The sequence below is a fragment of the Oncorhynchus mykiss genome, chromosome 7, assembly GCF_057628025.1.
Source record: "Oncorhynchus mykiss isolate SJ-2025 chromosome 7, ASM5762802v1, whole genome shotgun sequence".
NCBI classification, from domain to species: domain Eukaryota; kingdom Metazoa; phylum Chordata; class Actinopteri; order Salmoniformes; family Salmonidae; genus Oncorhynchus; species Oncorhynchus mykiss.
In genome coordinates, this window is record NC_143028.1 from 71182828 (window position 1) to 71206806 (window position 23979).

General features: G+C 42.2%; 3 protein-coding genes across 8 annotated transcripts in view; all 3 read right to left on the bottom strand.

Annotated features, from left to right (window-relative positions):
• LOC110528515 (histone-lysine N-methyltransferase SETD5) overlaps positions 1-9074 on the bottom strand; it is a 42122-nt gene extending 33048 nt beyond the window's left edge. For all 4 annotated transcript variants that reach the window (XM_090241879.1, XM_021610624.3, XM_021610625.3 and 1 more), the window contains exon 1: positions 6688-9074. The gene's annotated coding sequence lies outside the window, so the exon portion shown is untranslated. The remainder of the gene's footprint in view (positions 1-6687) is intronic.
• Positions 9075-9290: 216 nt separating this feature from the next.
• Positions 9291-20671, bottom strand: LOC149982663 (putative peptidyl-tRNA hydrolase 2). Of its 2 annotated transcripts, none has more exons than XM_021610626.3 (7): positions 20382-20671; positions 18343-18465; positions 18034-18105; positions 17844-17918; positions 16640-16737; positions 16335-16449; positions 9291-11025 (listed from the first exon to the last, which is right to left on the bottom strand). In XM_021610626.3, the coding sequence occupies exons 2-7, from the start codon at positions 18457-18459 to the stop codon at positions 10939-10941; spliced, it is 564 nt and encodes a 187-aa protein (XP_021466301.1). In that variant the 5' UTR covers positions 18460-18465; positions 20382-20671; the 3' UTR covers positions 9291-10938. The 2 variants fall into 2 exon arrangements, with proteins under 2 accessions (XP_021466301.1, XP_021466302.1); XM_021610627.3 differs by having other exon boundaries at positions 20355-20611.
• A 439-nt stretch (positions 20672-21110) lies between these two features.
• Positions 21111-23979, bottom strand: part of LOC110529031 (plexin-B1) — a 176750-nt gene continuing 173881 nt past the window's right edge. Inside the window, exon 37 of one of the 2 annotated variants that reach the window (XM_036984099.2) lies at positions 21111-23974. In XM_036984099.2, coding sequence (XP_036839994.2) covers positions 23870-23974 — 105 coding nt within the window. In that variant the 3' untranslated portion in view covers positions 21111-23869. The remainder of the gene's footprint in view (positions 23975-23979) is intronic. The other variant, XR_016497436.1, reaches the window with a different exon arrangement.

Below are 23979 nucleotides of genomic sequence, written 5' to 3' on the forward strand. Positions count from 1 at the left end.
GCAGTCTCTCTCTCTCTCTCCCATGACGAACACATTTACATGACATTTCCATTTCCTCCTTTAGCTGACGCGCTTATGCAGCGAGACAGACGGTCAGCCTTCACTCCACCTCGCGCTGATGTTCATCAGAAAACGCATAGTATGCTAACGCTAGACCAGGCGCAGCATCACACAGAAAACAGAGCGGCCATTTTGACATGCCTTCGGGTTCCTGGGTTTAGCCTATCAAATAAATTTTTATTTGTCAAATGCGCCGAATACAACAGGTGTAGACCTTGCAGTGAAATTATTACTTACAAGCCCTTAACCAACAATGCAGTTAAGAAAAATTAGTGTTAAGTAAAAGAATAGATAAGTAAAAAATTAAAAAGCACAAATAATTAAAGAGCAGCAGTAAAATAACAGTAGTGAGGCTATACACAGGGGCTACCAATACAGAGTCGGTTGCCCACCAATTCTACTCTGTTTGGGGTCAGGAAATGCAACGATACAAATGATTTAAAACTGGCACAAAAATTACAATATTCACTATTCAATAAAGCAAGCATGGATGAGTGAAAACATTTAGACCATTGCTTGGTGTTGGTGAAGAGGAAGTAAATGGAACAGCTAGTGCTGCCTAACCTCCAACTCTGCCATAACCAGTTTTGGGAAGGGAAGGAGACAAATCTGAAGCAAGGCAATAAAAAGGCACCCCTCCCCCCAACAGGAACCTCAGTTCCAGGTCACAGGAGGCGGCAGCTAGAGCAGGAACAACTTGGCAGCAGTGAGCCATTTCCCCATTTGTTTTCAGCTGCGTATTACAAAAGTGGGCAGCTGCAGTGGGTAGGTAGGTGTTGAAGGGTCTGACTCCTATTTAGTTTATTCATCTTCCTTATTTGCTCTCGGCAGTGCGACAACACCCTTTGTGTAAACATGTGTCAGAAATATGCACAAGGTTTTGCATTGTTTCAGCTGGCCAAGGCAAATCCGTCAGTACTCTGACCTTGAGCTTGTTTTATTGTCCCCGACACACATTTGAGGGGAAAACACTGCATATACAAAAGTATGTGGACACCCCTTTAAATTAGTGGATTTGGCTATTTCAGCCACAACCGTTGCTGACAGGTGTGTAAAATGTATCACACATCCATGCAATCTTCATAGCAAAACATTGGCTGTAGAATGGCCTTACTGCACAGCTCCATGACTTTCAATGTGGCACCGTCGTAGGATACCATCTGTCCAACAAGTCAGTTCATCAAATTTCTGCCCTACTAGAGCTGCACTGGTCATCTGTAAGTGCTGTTATTGTGAAGTGAAAACGTTGAGCAACAACGGCTCAGCCAGGAAGTGGGAGGCCACACAAGCTCACAGAAGGGGACAGACAGGAGATGAAGTGCGTTGCGCGTAAAAATGGCCTGCCCTTGGTTGCAACCCTCAATACAGAGTTCCAAACTGCCGCTGGAAGCAATGTCAGAACAATAACTGTTCGTCGGGAGCTTCATGAAATGGGTTTCCATGGCCGAGCTGCCACACACGAGCCTAAGATCACCATACACAATACCAAGCATGGGCTGGAGTGGTTCAAAGCTCACCGCCATTGGACTCTGTAGCAGTGGAAACGCGTTCTTTGAATCACGCTTCACCACCTGGCAATCGGACGAATCTGGGTTTGGCGAAAGCCAGGAGAACGCTACCTGCCCAAATGCACAGTGCCAACTGTAAAAGTTTGGTAGAGAAGGAATAACAGTCTGGGGCTGTTTTTTATGGTTCGGGCTAGGCCCCTAAGTTCCAAGGAAGGGAAATCTAAACGCTACAGAATACAATGACATTCTAGACGATTCTGTGCTTCCAACTTTGTGGCAAAAGTTTGGGAAAGGCCCTTTCCTGTTTCAGCATGACAAAGGGAGGTCCATACAGAAATGTTTTGTCTGGATCGATGTGGAAGAACTTCACTGGCCTGTACAGAGCCCTGACCTCAACCAAGAGAGACAGAACAAAAGAGAACAGAGTGCAAAGGACGGAGCATGAGAGCACAAAAGCAAAGAAAAGAGAACATTAAGTGAGGAACCAGCCAGAAAGAACGAGAGAAAGGAGGAGAATGAAGAGTTTGAGTGCAAGATGATTACGTAGCTCGCTCCCCCGCCTTGTTTTCCCCCACCAGCCACCTCCTCCCCCTCCAACACAGCTCCCCCAGTGCGTGCAGTGGTCGGGGCTGAGGAATCGGCGGGTGCCATTGGAGCAGCTTCAGAGTCCCTGGGCCAATCAGAGAGCCAGGCATCTCAGCGACTTGTTTTTAACCCCATTGTGCAAGATGAGCCAGCAACACAACACAGAGCAGCTGCCAGAGAGCAGTGGAGAGGGGGAGGAGAGAGAGCAGTGGATAGGGGGAGGAGAGAGAGCAGTGGAGAGGGGGGAGAAGAGAGAGCAGGGAGGAGTAAGCGAGAAAGAGAGTCACATATGCAGGCCGTTCCCCACACACACACACCCTTGCGCAAATACATATTAAAATTCAGGCAACCGTCACTGGCATGGACACGAGCAAAACAACCAACGTGCCAAAGGCAATCAATATCCAACTGGTACAGTACAACACACATCCGGTCAGTAAAAAAGGTGCAGAGACAGGAAAGGCAACTGTGGTTGAGACCCATTTACTATTAGGCGAGGAAATGGCTTCACTAAAAGCCATTGCAAATCACTAACAAACAAGGAAGTAGCTAAGTACAAACCACAGAGGTCTCTCACAACCAAGCTTCTGTCTTTCAATTCTCTGAGCGGTGAATTCGATCTGTCTATATAACAACACTTTTAAAACAGGGACTGCAGAAATACACCACATTACCATGTCAAGGGGCACACTTGTCCTTCATGTGCACACAGTGTGCAATCAACATGTATATGGTCAGCGGAGGTCTTCATTTCCCTGGCCTAAAGCAGTCTGCACACGACGAAGCTGGAATCCTGTCTTCCTCTGTTGGAAACAGGCCAGAATTCTGTATTTTTCTTACATACACAGGCTGGAAGACCTAGCTAATCTACTCGCATGGTAAGGTGTTCAACATTCCACAAACATCAATAACTCAGCAACTTCAACTTCCATTGATTGGTTTTATATAGACGGATTTGTTGTTTAGCGACAAAATCGAGGGGTTTGGATTAGATTGTTGAACATATAAACTATATTTAGACTCCAACGTTTATTGGAAATGGTAAAAACATTTGCACAATGAACACTTGTCTGTCAAATACATTGTTACAGTTGTTGGTTAGCTAGCTAGCGAATTTCTGCCATATTAGCATTGACATGAAATCAGTCAAAACACCTCAAAACAAGACATGGTATCAAGAACAAGATTAAAGTAGCTGAAATTAATCACAATTCCCCACATGGCAGTTTATTGTCATTGTTGGTTGTTATCTGACCATCCAGAATTACAACAACACCGATTTCTGCCCCGTTGAAGCGTGCACATCGTTTTCATGATGTTGTCAGCTAACCCATCTATTAGTTACAACAACACATTGTTGCCCAACAGTTACTGATCACTTGCAGTGATAGCTAGTGTGTATAGCTAACTATGCACTTTAATAGGAACACAGAATCAGGCCAGACTAACCTTGCCTGGCTTGCCAGACTCCTTGTGGCTGTCAAATGCTACACCACGCCCACATATATTAGTTTCTTCTCCACAATGGGTCTGGAACTGAGTATCTCCCCAACCCTTGTCCAAATGTGAACACATTCGGGGCCATCTGATTGGTACAAAAACCGATGAAAGAACACACTTGGGTAAAGTGGCAGTTTGAAAATTCGTCACTGGCTTTGATACTCTGATTGGTTAGAAACAATCCAATCGCTGATTACTTTGTTTTGTACTGCGCCCCTCATCACCACAAACAACGTCAATGATGGCAGTCTCAGACTGAAGTATGTAGTGATCAACGGAAGGATTTAGTGTGAGTCATCAGGCTAAGACTAACCTTGCCCTTCTGCACATTCCTTTAGATCTCCAACCGTTGGAGAGGCCCACTTTTGGGGGGAATTCCACAGCCTCCAGACACACACAAAGGGAAATCCAAGCAGGTTATTCAACAGTACTGTCGAAGACAAACTTGCCAAGGCTAAACACATTAACAGTATAGGCTACTGTGTATAGCTGAAGCCATTTTCTCTTCCTGAATCACTCATTCAACCCTTTTACGTTAACTCGTGTATGTTGATTGTGTTATGTTTTTACATTTATGTTGGCTAACTTTATGTAATGCGGAAAATGTGAGCCTGTTTAATAGAGGTCGACAAATAGAAAATGGGAGGCTATATGAGGCGGGTCAATGAAAGGGCCAGGTACACATTTCACAGTATTTGCAGATTGGGTTAACAAAGCGAGCCATTGTGTGTCCGTGTCCCAATTCTCCACGAGTTTCTTAGGAACTGGTGTGTTTGTCTCGGTGAGCACACAGTTTGTTTTAGATAAAAAAGAAGAGTCCGGCGAGGGAGAGTGTGGGGCTCATGTTTTCAATGGTTAAGAGGCCAGAACGGCAGCGGCAAGGTTATTCAGAGAATGCGAGCCCGGGACCAATCAAAACGAGTCCAGGCTGTGCCAACCCGCAGGCAGTCTTCCAGACCAACAAAAACATTCAAATCCAGCCTATTCTGTTTGAAATAGGATAGGTCGTGGTAGCCGAACGGTTTTATCATTCCATTTTATTTCTGGAAATACGCAAGAATATTTTGCTGTTATATGGAACAGGAACACTTGATGTGTAGTTAGGCCTATCATGCTGTGTTGTAACAATGGGGAGGTTTCTAAGCAGAGCTAGCTCATCAACAGCAGAATATATTACCTTGCATTTACCCACACAACTACCCAATCACCTTTTACCCACACAACTACACTGCTCTCGGTCTGGGAGCTCAACACGAATACGATTAAGCGGCTACCCCACAAGCAGTGGCCCTTTTATATTATAACAACGCATTAGTGAAACATTCCAACAGCTGCCAGCCAATACACAAAATGACATAAGATCAGTCAGCATACTATGCAGAACAACTACGTCAACAAGATAGCTTCATCCGGTTAGATCTAAAAATAAACTGGGCGGGCTTGTCCAAATCAAGTCTCTTGAAAGATTGTAAAGACTAATTAGTCTACATTGGTGGCAACTAAGTGAAGCAATTGTCCCTCGAATTCCTCATATCGGTCATTACCAATGTATTCATTGTCCAACATAGACGGACGGTTAAACAGGCCAAAACAACAGTGTAAAATCAAATTTAGCAAAGCTGAAAGCTCGATATCCGAGTCTACAGCCATTCCATTCTCTAGCTACAATTTTCGGTCCAAAGGAAACGCGAGCTCCACTCAAATACCACCCATTTCTCTTATCCGCCACAGACGTTGGTGGTTGGTAAATTAGAAAAATAAGTCACTACTCTAGATATGGCTTTCTATTAGCTTTAATCCATAAAGTAAAAATGTTAAGTGGCCCAATCTTACGTAGCGCGCATATATATATATTTTAACACAAAACAAATAAACACTTCACACGCCATGAACTCAAACGCATCTAGTGTTAACCTAACAATAGAATAGTACAGTACAGTATTGGCTAACTGTGAATACATAACCCAAAAGGGGGATAGCCTGAATCAATGAATGCAAAGCTGTAAAAATATGCACCATGTCATAACTCGGACAGAACGAAATACTGTGAATCAAGTGTGGACACAAACAACTGGAAAATGTCCCAAAAGCCTTACTATTCTGGTCAACTATGTAGTTATCTACCTTAGGCACATTTACCTCTATTTTTTCTCCAAAGCTACTAATAAATATATAGACAGCTGCCAAGAAAAGCAACGTATCAAGCCGATGATTCCAATCCACACGCAGCCATCTACGCGATCAGTTAGTCAAGCAGCTTGTAAGCAACCTATTTTGCCAATCTTAGTTGGCTAACTAATAAGCACCAGACCACGGGCAATAAGAAGAATGTCCTCTTGAAGTGTGGTTTATTCTAATGTAGTATAAAACCAATCACTACGTGGCCAGTCACTTCAAGAGAAAATGTAATATAACTAATAATAATACTTACATTAGTTAAAATAACTATATATAATAGTAAAGCTAAAACAAGGCAATAATCAATTTAGTGAGATCAAGAAAGGTGATGTTATTCAGCTGTTCAGCCATCGTGGGAACCAACTAACGTTATTATTACAAGTTGAAACCGTAGGTACATTGGAAATGGTGTTAATGAATACAATGCGTTCATTGCTGAGTTAGTAAAGTCAAACTCACGAAAAATCATAAATGTATAACTAAGAATACAATGTTTCAAGTGATCATAACAGGAATGAACATAGTTTATAATCAGGTAAACGTTGGCTAGCCTAGTTACATGGCCAAATAATTGCAATGGATGTGGCTAGCTAAGTTACATGGCCAAAACCAAGGACAACCATTGCATACATCAACTGCTTTGCGACATGAGACAATAACAGGAATATTAGCAAAAGAAGGATTAACAACGTGAACAGTTGCATTTGATAAGTTAACAGGTTTAGTTAGCACATAATTTGTGATGACGTTATGATAGTGAAAGACAGCAAGCAATCCAATGTGTTTCAACTAAAACGTTGAAAATACACAAGTAAATCAACCTATAATACACATTTAACATGACTAAACCACTCACCTAGTGAGACATTCCAACCCAGTACGAACTAAGTATCCTCCTGTGTTGTCTGCAGATCTTCGAGTATTCCAACATCAAATCGAACCAGGCCTCCAACTCGGCCTCGGAGTCTCCTGTTATCCTTTGCCCCCCTTGGTAGCTCCCTCTTCTGGGGTAGGAAACAAACTTCTAAATCTCCCCCACGTAAAGGTTGAACGTTTAATTCCCTGTCCTGCTTGGGCACCGTATTTCCATCGAGTGTATATGTTGAATCCAGGGTGGTTTAATCCATTTATTATGGTGCTGTATATTATTTACAATCGATATTTATAAAGGGGTATATGCAGCTCTATGTGATAGTAGTACAGGGCTATGATTCTGTCTCGGGTCCTAACATTCGCAGTGGCGCCCATCCCCCTCTTCGCCGGCATAGATCGCGGGTCCCAGCGAAACTGTCTGACACACAACGGTGCCACGGGGTTTCACGGGCAATGAAGCAGGGGCTCAATTACTAGGGCGGGTTTTGCACTGATGTCCTACCTCCAATATATTATTGGTCAATGAAGTGCCTGTCAAAGGACAGCATTGCTGTACGAGCAAGCCATTGGTCAAATAGGGCGCCGAATTTAGCTGTTGTCTATGCCAAGAGGGCGTGACTTTTTTCTAGGAAGGGTTGCTGAAGCGCATTCGGATTTTGCCATGTGTAGTTGTGGCACACGGGAGTGATCGCAAGTGTCGGTAGAATGGATTGATTCGGGAGAGAATTTTATACAAAAAGCGGACCCGTGTCTACAATATGGGGGAAATGCTCAAGTAATTAAATGAAAAGGCCGAGGATTTATTTGATTATTTTATAGAGGGATTATATTGCTTGAATGTTTTTATGTATGTATTTTCAACGCAAAGGGGAAAGCCTTCGTTTACATACCGAAACAGAGTAGCCAACCTTAGCTACACGGGGTCTCTAGTGCCCCATACCAGGGAATACGACAGAGGTCAGCCCCACCTAAAGTGTCATGAATGGAATATGAGGTGTCGTTCTTGTAGGATCTGGCAAGGGATTGGACAGGGAAATTGACCAGGGTTGTTCGTATTACCCCTGGTCCCTCATACTGCAGCCCGAATTCAAAACTGCACTCTTGAACGGGGATAGCCAAGGACACACTTCACGAAAATTCCATCTATTCGAATGGCTCGTCATTATCAATAAGGGAATTTTGGCGAGAAGAATAGGCTTTTCATGTATGTGATCAGATCGTATTTTATTATAATCAACCAACATTCGATAGCGGTTTCAGAATAAATGTACTTTTCTTTCGATTATAGAGATTTTAGGCTACATTCTGCTGTTCGCGTTTGACCTTGTTTACGAGTATATGCAAAGCATTGATGAAGATTCCGCTTCCATTATCCTTCATCGGTTAAATAAATAACTGCGTTTGAGGATTAATGAATATAATTAAGATTGCATGCGATTAGCTTCTTTATTTCTTATCATGGACCTGAGAGAACCATTTGGAATAGAAAAAGTCATGAATGCTAACTTTATGTTGCAATGGTCTAAAATGCGGAGACGACTGCAAAGATAGAACGTTCATGTTTCTAAAATGTCTACCTTCATTTTACTCAGAAATTCTACTCTATCCAATGCAGTTTGACAGTAGGTAACAAACGTAACCACAAGCACACAAATGACATTTTAGTAAATAGAACTGATCTATTTGACATACGTAGTATATTTCTGCGCGATGAAAATTGAGATTGAACTGAATAAATCAAGGATTCATTCGGTTTTGTCTACATAGATCTGTGAGTTCCCAGCTCTTTTATAGTTGCCACTGGCCTCTTCTGTAATACTGCTCAATCGCATGGAACGTTCCAACATACATTAATTTGAAAATCTATATTTACATTTTAGAAGAGCCTTGTTATTCATCGTTCAGGCTGAATTGATGGAATGAAAGACCATCCCTACATTCTTGACGTACTTTTCACAGGCTGTATTTGGGTTCCCCTGCTCTGCTGATATCGATCTTGATACCTTATGTCGGAAACTCACGAAATGTCAGATTTGCTGAAGAGTCGGATCCAGAGTTTCCACTTGTGATGTACCGGAATAAATCAATTGGAAGCTCAACGTAAATATTTTACATTCATTTTAAAATGGAGGGCTCGAGTTTCCGACAAGACAGGAACGCGGCATTGCTTGCTACTAGGGAAAATGCACATGAATGCCCTTGTAATTACAACTAGGAAACTTGGATATAATCTCATGGACAACGATCTTTCCCACATGCTGGCCGCGATTTCGGATTTCTTATTGCGTTCGCTCGGAACACGTGAACGGGCCAAGACATTCCTCCGATCAATCCGACATGTGAACGCGGCAGCCATTAGAGAGATGCTGTAGCGCACGTCAACCTTAACAAGTGTATTTCTATAATCTGAAAAAGCTCATCAGAATAATTACACAACTAATAAAATCATTTCACTCTAGTTTCCAAGTTTTTTCCACCCTCTATAAACCGATAGGTTGATTGCTATAGAATGTTATTGGGAAGTTGGATTCCTGTACAGAGAAGATAACTCTCCCCACGAAACAAAGGTTCAGAGCTGAAATGTGGCAGGGAAGAACTTCCAACATCAGTAGTTTTAATCATATTAATAAACAAATCATTGCGGTTGGGGTAGAAATGTAATTTACAAAAAATGAAAGTATAATAGGTTCAAATAAAAAAAATTACTTCACTTGGTCAGAAGTAATTTTTAATGGGCTCCTTGGTTTTAAAACAGGAACAAATTGTTGTGTAACACCGAAAGGTATCAAAGTGCAAACACAAAATAAAAAATGGATGCAGCCATGGTGTTTTGCATGGTCTCTTTAACACAGAGGAAAAAAAATGTTTTCAGCATAACTGTTACATGCATGTCATGTCAGTTCCATTTAAATAAGACCATTCCATATTTAGTAAGACTTCAGAGCCATTTACGGTCCCAAATGGCATCACATGCTCACAAAATACGATTCATTTTTGCTTAAGTAATGAACAATGAGTTTTAACAGAAACATGTCATAGCATTGTCCAATGCTTAAATCTGTAAGGGCAAGAATGTATACTTTTTTTTATGCAGTTAATTGTTCTCCTGTAACTGCTACTCCAGCTTAGATATTTATACTGATTAGGCAGAAGTCATAGCTAGACATCTTTTAGACTATATCGTAGAGAAAGATAACACATTTACCCTCAAAGAAGTTTTAAAAATTACAACATTTCACTTGTGTAAACCATTAATAAATCAGCTTGAGTACCTGTGCAAGCATCAAGCACAGCAGCTTATTTTAACCCATACAATGAGTTCCTCACACTTATTTTTACGCCAAACCCCCAAGTCCAGGAATTATAACTCAGAGCAAGCCAAGTCGACCTTATCCTTTTTTGCAAGAACAGAAAACAGAGGAAAAAAACTACAAAACAAATAAAATAAGAACTCCAACAGTGATTGTGCGAAATGTTGATGGCATGCCACCGATTATATATGGCCTGGACGGATGCACATAAAAGCAATGGATGGCCATTTGACGTCAGTATGTAGTGTTGTCATTTCTAAGGGGCAGGGTCTTTGGGGGAGAATGTCGCATACATACGTGTATACATATACACATTAGTTTACACACCGACGCAATGGTAAAGGTGTCAGTAAAGCTCTCCTTACTGATAAGCAGTAACTTTCACAGGAAGATCCTACATCTAAAAATAATTATTACATTAATATATTTTGCTGCTTGAATTACAATAACAGTATTTAACACCAAAACACTAGGTTCTATCCTTGATTTTTTTTCTTATTTCAATACACCAAATCATATTATAAAAATTGGGAGTCAGAATTATGGGATGCCATGAACTTCCAGCTTCATAAAAATTGGATACCATTCTCTCATACAGTAATGGCCATCCCTCAAATAGCTTAACTGTTCAAACTGGCTTCAACATTGTCGGTGTGAGTAACCAGTCCCTTCCTCTCGACATGAGCAACTCTATACACATCTCTTCTCCAGTCAGTGGCTCGGATAGGGAACAGAAAAAAAATGGCTGAATGTTCATCTTGGTGGTTGGGTCATGTCTGGTTGTTTTACTCTTTTTTTCATTTTTTTTGTTACTTTGTAGCGCTTGCATGCTGAGACCCTTCTGCTGTTAGGGGGATGCTGCCCTCTGCTGGTTGCCTCTGTGGCATTGCACAGCCCTGCACCTCCACAGCTGGTTTAGTCCCTCAGAGCAGCTTCAGACTTCCAGTGACATTGTTCACCATCTCCTCCTCCCCAACGATGGCCAGGACAGTGCGTGAGCCGGCTTCCACCTGCCAAAAATCCAGAGGTCATAGAATTTAGATTAGCATCCTTGTACGAGGAGTGGGGGGTAGCAATAGGTTGCACTCGCAAAAAAAAGGTGGGTGGGAAACCAGGGAAGACTAGGCATGACATTTAATAGCAAATTACTGAGTTATTAAAATGAGAAGTTTACACAAAATCCAGAAACTCCCAAGTGATTGCTTATATTGAAACTAGTTAAGTGGAGTTTCCCCTTTCTACTTGTAGTGCTGTAATTAAAACTAGGGAAGCACAATATATCGGTATCAGCCGATATTATCTAAAAATGTAAATATCGGTCGATGTCTAGTTTAACGCTCCGATGTGCAAAACCATTATCAACGCTGACGTGCATACCTATATAATGTAGGTACATGACGCAATGAAATGTTGCGCTATACATGCAACACCATTCTTAAACGAGCCCACAATGTCTGCTGTGTGGCTCGAGCAGTCATTTGAAACAGTAAAAAAAAAAAAAAAAAAAAAAAGTCTCTGCAAGACAACTTAAAGGCCAAACCCATTAAAGCCAAGATAATGGCATTCATTGCCCTTGACAATCAACCGTTCTCTGTCGTGTGTGATGTCTTTCGCCGACTGGTTAAGCAACGGTACACAACCACGTGCGCTATTTTTCAGATGTTGCCCTACCGGAGTTACACAGTAATAGCGTCACTGCTATTAGCTTCGCGACATGCATACAATGGAACGCCGTGTGGGTCTTTGCTTGTCAAAAAAGATACAGTAGCACTGTAAAAGCTGTACAAAAAAGTCTGTAAACAAGCAAACAGCGTTGGTAATGAAGCATCATTTGTTCGACCGCAACTTCTGGGGTACCTAGCTAGCACCAATACAACCAGCCTGAAAACAATGAACAGTAGAACCTGCAGTCATTTACATTATTCTTAGCAATGATTTAGGAATCCTTGTGAGTAAGTATTAGCTAGGTTGCCACTTGTTGCCAATTGAAATTGAACTTAATGAAAAGCAATAGCTAGCCAGCTACTTTACCCCGTTGCCCAAAACATTATAAGCAGCCAGCTAGCTTCATCTGGCTAGCGAGGCTTGACCACACAAGGTTTTGTGTTGTGAAGCTAGCCACAATAAGGATTAGCCACAATAGTGGACTTTGCGGTTAGCCTTCAAAATAAATGTCATTGACAGTAATGCAAATAGTAGAATTATGCCATACTTGTATTTTGAAGGCTAAACGCAAAGTCCACTATTGTGGCTAATCCTTATTGTGGATAGCTTCACATAGACGGTTCGACCACCACTAATCAAATAAGAACGGTCTTATAAAATAAGGTTATTTTAGATGACACCTAGCTATATAGTTAGCTAGCTATTTATTAGCTTCAGGACATACATACTATGGATAGTTAGCTAGCTAACTATATAGCTACTGAAACAGATTATCGTTTTGCTGTTTTTGGGGAAGAACATTGTTTGCATCCATGAGCTAGCTTTTTTTAAATGACAGCACTGTAGGTGCGCGAGACAACTTGACCAGCATCATAGCATATGTATCGATGAATCGTTGTGACATGAAATACGAGTGAGTGTAATCAATGTGTAATAACTACATAAACAACTGTATGAACCCGTTAAATTATTAGGTGACGTGCAGTCATATTCAGGTCCTGACACGCCAAATAGTGTTAAATAGTATATTTTTTGACACGCGTTCAATATCAATCCTGGTTGAAAATGAAATGACTGAACAACGAAACAGCACAGCAACTAAGTGCAAGAAATAGGTTTTGATTATTTTACTGGTACTGGGGACATATGTAAATGCCAACAAAATAACTTTTTGGTCAGTGTGTGTGTCCGTAAACTTTATTTAACTAGGCAAGTCAGTTAAGAACAAACTCTTATTTACAATGACGGCCTACCCCGGGCCAAACATGGATGGCGCTGGGCCAATTGTGCACTGCCCTATGGGACTCCCACGGTCGGATGTGATACAGCCTGGATTCGAACCAGGGACTGTAGTGACGCCTCTTGCACTGAGATGCTGCGTCCGTGTGTTTAAACTATTTAACTGTACTAGAATGTTTAAAAATATATCGGTATCGGGTCTTTGGCAAGGAAAATATTGGATATCGACCAAAAATGTAATATCGGTGCATCACTACTTGAAACAGCTGCATAAACAGGTCACATGACTCCTGACGTTGCTGGATGCAGACCTTGCTCTGCTTGGTTGCCAGGGTATTCATGATTCAGAAATCCGTGAAGTGTGGACAAATTAGTTTTATTGAAAGCTTACGGGCCGGGCCGAATAGAGCCATTTGTCAAAAGTACTAACGGTTTTGAGTCAGGAAATGTGTACTTTACTAACTAAAACATTAGCGATTACTTGAAATAATTATAATGTAGCCGACTGCCACAGCAGCAGAGATGGGTAACAGCACGTGTGCTCTCTGGGGTAATAGGAGCAGTTTGCTTTCGCGACCACAGGATTTTGCAGCCCTAAATCCGGCCTCCTGTAAAAAATAAAATCAGTCTTCCCCCCAAAAAAACTAATTGGAGACGCACCCCTGTTCCAGCTGGGCCAAATGGAAAGTTATCTAACGAGTTCGTAGCCTAGATAAGTGATCATTCAATAAAGTACATTTTATCATAAACCTGATCAGGACTGTTGGTGGGATTATGTTTTCACATTAGCCCAGAACACTATATAGCCTATTTTTATTTATCACAATGTTTTTGGGATATTCTATCCTGCAACGCAAGGTGACACAATGTCCAGGGTCTCCCCCACGATGTGCTGTTGTTACTCATTTCCTCTGCTGTGGCAGTTGGCTCCATAAAATAATCGCAAATGTTTTAGGTGGAAAAGTACACATTTCCTGACTCAAAACCGATTTCTGTACAAAGAATTCACTGGCAACGAAGCAGAGCGAGGCCTGCATCCAGCAACGCCACGAGTCAAGTGACCCGTGTTTGCAGCTGTTTCAGTACAGCAGTCCAGGAAGAGATCTAATTTTATTTGTCACATGCTCTGAATACCGTGAAATGCTTACTTACAGTGAGGCAAAAAAGTATTTAGTCAGCCACCAATTGTGCAAGTTCTCCCACTTAAAAAGATGAGAGGCCTGTAATTTTCATCATAGGTACACTTCAACTATGACAGACAAACTGTGGGAGCAATTATTAGGAAATGGAAGACATACAAGACCACTAATAATCTCCCTTGATCTGGGGCTCAACGCAAGATCTCACCCCGTGGGGTCAAAATTATCACAAGAACGGTGAGCAAAAATCCCAGAACCACACGGGGGGACCTAGTGAATGACCTGCAGAGAGCTTGGACCAAAGTAACAAAGCATACCTATCAGCAACACACTACACCGCCAGAGACTCAAATCCTGCAGTGCCCGACGTGTCCCCCTGCTTAAGCCAGTACATGTCCAGGCCCGTCTGAAGTTTGCTAGAGAGCATTTGGATGATCCAGAAGAAGATTGGGAGAATTCATCTGACCATATGACAACCAAAATATAACATTTTGGTAAAACCTCAACTCGTCGTGTTTGGAGGACAAAGAATGCTGAGTTGCATCCAAAGAACACCATACCTACTGTGAAGCATGGGGGTGGAAACATCATGCTTTGGGGCTGTTTTTCTACAAAGGGACCAGGACGACTGATCCGTGTAAAGGAAAGAATGAATGGGGCCATGTATCGTGAGATTTTGAGTGAAAACCTCCTTCCATCAGAAAGGGCATTGAAGATGAAACATGGCTGGGTCTTTCAGCATGACAATGATCCCAAACACACCGCCTGGGCAACGAAGGAGTGCCTTCGTAAGAAGCATTTCAAGGTCATGGAGTGGCCTAGCCAGTCTCCAGATCTCAACCTCATAGAAAATCTTTGGAGGGAGTTGAAAGTCCGTGTTGCCCAGCAACAGCCCCAAAACATCACTGCTCTAAAGGAGATCTGCATGGAGGAATGGGCCAAAATACCAGCAACAGTGTGTGAAAACCTTGAAGACTTACAGAAAACATTTATAACAAAGTATTGAGAAACTTTTGTTATTGTCCAAATACTTATTTTCAACCATCATTTGCAAATACATTTATAAAAAATCCTACAATGGGATCCTACAAAACAGGATCCCATTTCAAGATTTATTTTCTTATTTTGTCTGTCATAGTTGAAGTGTACCTATGATGAAAATTACAGGCCTCATCTTTTTAAGTGGGAGAACTTGCACAATTGGTGGCTGACTAAATACTTTTTTTGCCCCACTGTACAAGACCTTAACCAACAATGCAGTTAAGAAAATAGAGTTTAGAAAATACTTCATTTAGAATAAAATAATCACTTGAGTTTCTGGATTTTGGGTCAATAAAATAATCACTTGAGTTTCTGGATTTTGGGTCAACGTCTTTAATTGATGCAGATTATTATATTTAATGCTGGAAGTTTATTTTTCCCCTTGTCATCTACAGAACATTCTGAACATAAATCTCTGGTGTAATGTCGGTCATTATTTTCTCAACCTCATTGTACAATTTGCAAGTATGTACCCGCCTGATCCTGCCTCACAAAACAATACATTCTGGTTATAAAAAGACAAGCATTCTTGTAGTCTTCAACTATCAAAGGATAACTTCTGTGGTAGTGTAAAACCACCTTAACTAATCATTATGTATAAACATTATCAGAGGCACTGCAACCTGTTTGAAAAAGTCAATGTTTTCCAAGGTTGGCATATGTCAACAAATGCAAGCTACGTGCGGATATCTATCAACCGGCAGTTGACCTATTCAGTGTTTATGTACAGCTTATAAAATATGTAATGGGGTGCCCTTCATAGAGTATTGACCATTTTTAATTGGCTGTTGCAATCTTTGTCAACAAGTTGTTTCCTTGTTTTGTGAATCTTTGTGAACGCATCCGCCCCTCTCAAGTGTAATTTAACAGTTTCAATTTGCAATGGTTTTGTATCAAAGTGTGAACCGCTTACCTACCTAAATCCCAGTCGTCATTAAGGCATGTTAAACTAGGCGAACACGGCCCGCCCTGCCAAATCGTTCTCTTCAAATAATGCCTTCTGAACAACAGGCAACCACAGCATTGTCAACAGTGTAGTCTATGGCATTGGCAGCCCTACTGATAGTCAAACTCAATACTAATAATGGCTGTGCGTGTCTCTGTAAGCAGGTGCTACAGAGTTACGTGGAACCGGAATGGTGGTGTGCACCTGTGCTGCTGTGGAACCATCATTGTGGCACATGTGCCTGTAAGCAGGTGCAGCAGTGTAGCCGCGATGGAGGCGCATGTCTCACCTGGGTGCGTCCGGCATCCTGGACCAGGTATGTGGGCAGGCTAAGGCTCATGGCCAGGGCCTGCAGCTCCAAAAGGTGGGCCATGTTGGTCCCCTGCACCACCACCTTCTTCGCCCTGCACACCACACAAACACACATGTAGATATCCTTCTGTGCATACTGTAGAACAGCCAGATGGTGGCATTGCCATTACCAGACATCATTATGGTGTTTTAAAAGCGTCTGGCTGTCTTAATCTGATCCAATTTGATCAGCAATATGACGTCTTAAATAATGCCCTAATGAGGAAGTGGTCCGGTCCTTACCCGCCATGGTCCCACTTCCAGGCCATCTCCCTCCAGCTGTTCTTCTCCTGCAGGGCCTGGTAGAGCCCCACAGCTGCGTGGCCCACCTGCGCAGCCAGCTATACAACAAACACTTTCAGTTAGAAGAAATTAAACACAAAACCTTTTTTTTAGCAATATGGGCAAACTGGGATTTTTTTGTAGACCTGGTTCACAAACTACACCAAAACACCACATTCCAACCCTTTTTCTTAAAGCTCAGACACACTGGGGCCTCCCGAGTGGCGCAGCGGTCTAAGGCACTGCTAGAGGCGTCACCACAGACCCGGCTTTGATCCCGGGCTGTGATTGGGAGTCCCATAGGTCGGTGCAAAATTGACCTAGCGTCGTTCGGTTTAGGGGAGGGTTTGGCCGGGCTTTACTTGGCTCATCGCACTTTAGCAACTCCTTGTGGCGGGCCGGGGGCCGGCAGGCAGACCTCGGTCGTCAGTTGAACAGTGTTTCCTCCTACACATTGGTGCGGCTAGCTTCCAGGTTAAGTGGGCAGGTGTTAATTAAGTGGAATTTGGCGGGTAATGTTTCGGAGGACGCATGACTCAACCTTTTACTCCCGATCCCGTTGAGGAGTTGCAAAGACCTTAAAGTCATCAGCGACTTAACTACCTAGCAATTTTAACTAGCAAGATGACAACAAAAAACATTGAATTCACTCTCCATAATCGCCAGTGCCAGCCCATAGCCAAATGTTTAGATTGCTAGCACAACATAGCTAGTGACACTGCACGAATAGGCAGCTGTTTCATGGAAACTAGCTAATCAATTGTGATTTAATGATGTCAATACTAGCTACAGTGGTTAACTAGCTTGGATGAAGTATTTAGTGTTGTGTGCAATGCATCTGTGCACTTAACTAGCTACCATTCCCATAGACTACATTGCATATGAAGTATGATTGGCTCATCCATGGATTTAAGGCAAAAATGCCCTCCTTTTCCTTTTTGTTGTCACTCTAGTTGGCTACCCCACGTCGGGGATTGTGCTCTCCGAATGGCTCAAAGTCAAGTTGTTGGCCACTGACGAGCATTGCGAAGTAGAAGCGCTAAGTTCGTCGCTACTAGGTCGGCACACAGCAGGTACCGCTTTTGTTCTAGCAAGAGAAGGAACGGCCTCCCACTGTGATAAGTAGCTATCTGCAGTCAGACGGTGTTTCATGCTTTACACAGACCTTTCCCACACCCATGGCCAGGTCCATGTTCACCACAAACACCATCTTGAACATGAGGTCATCGTCTCCTTCCTCCTGAGGGGACGAGAGAAAGCGAGAACGAGAGACATTCAGGGTGGGCTCAGACACGATTCAGGAGAGGTAATGTACCAACTTGTACCTGTGCAAACTAAGGCTAGCTTATGGGCACCTCATTCTCCAGCTTGTTAAAGTAGTACATGGCAGCCTCCTCAGCAGACACGTTTCGGGTGTGCAAGAGTGCCTGTGGATGGGTAGACATGGAAAATATCCCAAAATAAGGACTTTGAATAGATCTGTATTAGGTGGATTAGCAAAGTCAATCATAGGTACAGTACTCCTTAGTCATTATGAATGCATTAGTAAGTAGAGAGGGATATTTCATCAGCGAACAGAGATGATCAAAGAGGAAATTTGCACAATATAGTGCAGATCATCTCTCAGGAAATGTAAGAGAACCTGTATGCAGTAATTAACCCACTTGCTTGGCAGCCTCCTCAGGGATGTCCAGCTCTCGCAGCTGCTGCAGGTACACAGGGTTGACCTCCTGAGAGCCAGAACCTGGGCCCGTCTGCTGCTGCTGCTCGGAGGGCTCCATAGTTAGCTGGAGCAGGACCACGTTGGATTAAAGTCAGTTTAATATGTTGCGGCATTAAAATAAATATGTACAGTACACCGTAGCATATTTCTTTAACAGTTATGTTGTGTAGAAACAAGTAGCTGGGTCTTTCAGTGCCTGTCTTTCCTGTGCACCATGAATTATGGTAGAATAGCTACTATTATGAGAACACGCTAGCAATCTAATACACTCAACACAAATATAAAACACAGCATGTTAAGTGTTAGTCCTATGTTTCATGAGCTGAAATAAAAGATCCCAGAAATGTTCCATGCGCACAAAAAACTTCTAAATGTTTGTGCACAAATGTGTTTACAGGCATGCTGACTGCAGGAATGTCCACCAGAGCTGTTGCCAGAGAATGTTATGTTAATTTCTCTACCATAAGCCACCTCAAACGTTATTTTAGAGAATTTGGCAGTACGTCCAACCGTCCTCACAACCGCAGACCACGTGTAACCCCACCAGCCCAGGACCTCCAAATCCGGCTTCTTTACCTGCAGGATCATCTGAAACCAGCAACCCAGTCAGCTGAGGAGACTGTGGGTTTGCACAACCAAATAATTTCTGCACAAACTGTCAGAAACAGTCTCAGGGAATCTCATCTGTGTGCTTATCATCCTCACCAGGGTCTTGAACTGACTTCAGTGGACAAATGCTCACCTTCGATGGCCACTAGCACACTGGAGAAGTGTGCTCTTCATGGGTGAAACCCAGTTTCAACTGTGGGAGAGCAGTTTGCTGATGTCAATGTTGTGAACAGAGTGCCTCATGGTGGCGGTGGGGTTACGATATAGGATTGCATTGTATCAATGGCAATTTGAATGCACAGAGATACCGTGATGGCCATTCATCCTCCACCATGATAAATGCACAGCCCCATGTGGCATGGCCTGCATACTCCCCAGACATGTCCTCCATTGAGCATGTTTGGGATGCTCTGGATCAACATGTATGACAGCGTGTTCCAGTTCCTGCCAATATCCAGCAACTTCACACAGCCATTGAAGAGTGGGACAACATTCCACAGGCCACAATCAACAGCCTGATCAACTCCATGCGAAGGAGATGTGTTGCGCTGCTTGAGGCAAATAGTCACACCAGATACCGACAGATCCTGATCCACGCCCCTACTTTCTTTGAAAGGTATCTATTCCCAGTTATGTGAAATCCATAGATTAGGGCATAATATATTTATTTAAATTGACCGATTTCCTTATATGAACTGTAAATCTGTTAAATTGTTGCCTATTGGTTTGTTTTTGTTCAGTAAGAATCTAGCTAGTAGACTGGCATTGAGGGCAGCCATTGACAACTACTTAGGCATTGACACACCTCGAAGCTAGTTAGCCAAGTACTCTTGCTAGTAGTGAACTGATATTCTAGTTAGCTACCTAAATCATTATGTTGATATCCCAATTACAGTGATACCCTAATTATATACATAGCCAGATATCTAACGGTTATCTGTAGGCCTGTTTGGTAACGTTAGGTAAGTTACGTTAGGTAGTTAGTCAATTACTGAGACAGAGTAGCTAAATGGCTAAGGTTAGCGTGAGCTAATCTCATATCACGACGGAACAAACTCTCAAAGTGGCAACTCGATTGTGGGATGACAGCTAGTTAGTTACATATTTAACGATGACCACAAGACGGTAGCTAGCTTGTTATTTAATGCCAAACAGAAAACAAACCGTAGCTAACATAGCCAAGCTAAATGAACTAGCAGGCATTCAAAAATATTATTTAACAGTACGTTAGCTAACAGCTGGTTGCATTTGCTATCGTGTAACATATTTTGTTTGCTAGCTATGTATTATTTGATTTCCCTGCAAGCTCTTAACGTGGCTAACTAGGCAATTTAACTAGCTTACTGTAAAGATTGCGCCAGCCACTCCTACCTGCGTTGCGTTGCTAGCTTGTCAGCTACAATCCTTTGAATTAGTGGGATGGGAGTGCTTGCTTGCAAACCAATATCCACTCTCGCCTTTCACTGCGATGAAGCCAGGTTGTTGACTGCAGATGACTTGTTCATTAAAAGATGGGCGTGTTGTGGTTTCACGTCTTTACACCATTTTGGGCAAGGTTCGCTTTTTTTTTCGTTGTACGGTACCGGATTGCGTCAGTATTAAAGTCCTCCTCACATCCGGTTCTACAAAAATTATGGATCGTGTGAAACAAGAGCATCAATTATTTCTTCCGTCAGAAATGTCTAAACGTTTCGTAACGAAACTTCGTTGAAGGAGTTTCCCATGCATGTTGCTTTGGAGCAACATGTGGCATGTTGACCGCCCTCATTGATTTATGTTGCATATGGTGTGTGAAGAAATTAGGTTGATTATTTCTGTTTCATGACTAAGTGAAAGGACACTGCTTTTGTCAGATCATACTTTTTGTAACAGGAAAATAGTTAGGATTAGCTAAAATGTTTAAAATCAGTTATAGTCATGACGTCTCCATTCCACATTTCCTCGCACTGGTCTGAAAACAATATGGTGAATGTCTACCGATTTGCTCTCATACTGCTCCAAGTATTTAATGTCATTGTAGACAAAGAAGAAACAAGTAATAGACTAATTCCCTTCACTTGAAATCTACTCCATACGAGACAGATGTAGACAAAGACCATATGATTTTACAAATACTTTATTAACTCACCATATGTAGGAATTTACACTCTTAATAAAACAGCAGGTTAAGTCACTACAAGTTACATTATTCAATCATTATGTACAACTATATTAACAGACAAAATAAAAATCAACCTTGAAGTGCTCCTTGCAGAGCCTGCTCTACATAGCTACATTTATACAGCCTAACAATAGTTTTCCTTCAAATGACCACCACCTGCTCTCTTCACCATTATTAGGCTTCATACATAATACTAGTCTACATTGAAAGCATATGACAATACAAATTGTCCATTGAAAAATAGTGTGATGTTAACCAATAAGCTACTATGACTCGTTTATGCTGTGCAATCTAGGGACAATGGCAGTGAACAGGAAAATGCATCCAACTGGAGAACCCACACAATAGCATGCAACGCATAAACTACATGCACTTTCATCTCTTCAAAATTATTATCAAAATAGGACAAAACTGATTATTTGATTGGGTTTTACAGTTTAATGACCAATCTGCTGACTCATTGTCAGCCTCTTATTGGTGTCTACTCACTAGAAAGCCAACAGTGCACCCGCATATAAAGATATAGCCTACCACATGGGTAGTGTTAAATGTCTTCATCCATAAGTCTAACATCAGTTATGTGTCGTTAACATACATGCAACACCTCCAATTCGTGTGATAACGTTCTTGGTACATAGCTTTACCAAAATATTTAATCACAACTTCAAACCATCAAGCTCTGTGGGATAGAATGATTAGTCTAGGTTTCTGTCCCAAATGGCACCCTATTTCCTACATAAGGCTCTAGTCAAAAGTAGTGCACTATATATAGGGACTAGGGTGCCATTTGGGATACAAGAATGACGCGATAGTCTAATAGAGAATGCAGAGATGAGCAAATTATGAATAACACAACCCATGGGTAAATCATAAGAAAACGAGTTTCGGTAAAGTTCAGAAATGGCAATGTAGTTATAATTCTAATACTTAATCAAACGTTGCAAAATGTGACTAGGTCAAAGTATCTTCTGTGAAACCTTATAGACAGTTAAAACAGCAGTGTTAGGAGAACAAGTTCAACAAACGTAGGAGCTGTCGCCATCTTGTGTTCAATAGAATAACTGCAATACACATATCAACGGCGCAGTTGCCAATTGTCAGATAAATAAGCTACCTCACAACAGCACAAACTGAGAACATGATTCAATAGACTTTTCTTGGTTGAAAAACAAAAGTTATGTTAAAAATGTACAACAAGGAAAGCTGTATGAACGTACACCATAAAATACTGTGGGACACATGTTTTAAATATATACAATTCTACAGTTGAGATTTGTTTGTTTAATCTATGATCTAGTGTCCCTCCAGTGACTGTTACCCTTTAAAAACATCAAAACATTCACACGGTCACCTATTTCCAGTACCTTTTGAAAAGACTGCTTCTTTGCTTTCAGTATCATTCTTTCTTTAGTCCTGCAGAGCGTGAGCTGTAGCCTCTTTCCGAGAGCTATTCATTTCAACTCTGACATTAACATCTTCCTCCCATTCAATACCATAAAGAGGAACACAGATTTGTATAGACTCGGGAGCTACCTGAAAAAGCGGAATGGCAATAATTACACATTTAAAAAAACATTAAAAAAGAAGAGTCGTCTCAAGAGTGTCATGATTGAGTGAACTGTGTGTGTGTGTGTGTGCGTGTGTGTGTGTGTGTGCGTGTGTGTGTGTGTGTGCGCGTGCGTGGCATTTGTCCACTACTCCGAAAGATACTACGTGTACTTATGATTTGGACGGATATGGAACAAAGCTACTGTTTTGACATAAAGAGAGTCAGAGGGAGAGAGCAATCTGGTTTAACCTAGCAGACAAACCGCGAAACACAAGAAAAAGCTTCAGGGTTAAAGAAATAAGAGGATAACTTGAGTTTTCAGGTGAGTAAAAGGAGGTAGAGAGTGCCGATAACTTATAAGACTCAAGCCCCTAGGAAAGGTACTGTATGCAACTGCATTAATTGGTGACAATGTAATATCTAGAGAATGTTTATTAAATGCTAATAAAACGTTTCACTCCACATTTCATGTGGAAAGGGATAGAATGAGGGGGGAAACCAGGATGGTCCCTTCCAACTCTCGCTCACACTTGCTCTCCATCTAGCTACAACCAGCATTTTGATAGACATAAGACTTCCATTCATTCATATGAGACTTCAGATTGTTGACTTCAGCACGTTTCCATTGACACATCATGTAACGTCCGGATCTCCCAAGCCCCTTCTTCTAGTTCCACAGAGAGTTCTACAAGAGAAGCAGATGCCACAATGTGGTCCAACTCAGGGCTGAAGGGTGAACGGGTGGGACATACAAACGAAGGCTCCTCGTCTGTTTGTGTGTGTGTGTGTCTCCCGTTATCTTTCCCTCCTGTCTTGTCCACAGTGGAGAGTATACCACCACCTCTAGAGAGTTTCACGTGTTCAGCAGCCCAATACACCACATCCCCTTTTCAACCCCCTGGGTGACTGTTGTGTGTGAACAACAGTCACTCATTGCTCCTTAATGTGGAAAAGGGGTGGGGTGTTTGGGGTCCTTACCCCTAGAACCATACTTCCCCCTCTTCTGACAGGAGGGAGATTTTGTGTTAATCCGTCTATTGGTCCGGTCTATCCTCCTAACCCACCCCCTCTGAGTTTCCCTCCCCCACTCCTGTGGGTCTCTTAATGTGGTCCCCTCTGCCGGCGTGGTCTTGGTCAGTGGTTTCACTGTCACAAGTCAGTGACTTTGTTCTCTACGGCTGCAGCGATCTGCTGGAGCCGGTAGCCCAGCTGCATCTTTTGGGCCGTGCTGTCCTCTTCTAGGGCCCCGATGATCTGAG

What these genes read in the sequence shown, in the direction of transcription:
- LOC149982663 (XM_021610626.3), bottom strand. Translation starts at nt 18,459, where the DNA reads ATGGAGCCCTCCGAGCAGCAGCAGCAGACGGGCCCAGGTTCTGGCTCT. An exon ending in CTGAGGAGGCTGCCAAGCAA is followed by an intron (nt 18,106 to 18,342) that starts GTGGGTTAATTA and finishes ACCCATCCACAG; the next exon opens with GCACTCTTGCACACCCGAAA. An exon ending in TGGAAGTGGGACCATGGCGG is followed by an intron (nt 16,450 to 16,639) that starts GTAAGGACCGGA and finishes TGTGGTGTGCAG; the next exon opens with GGCGAAGAAGGTGGTGGTGC.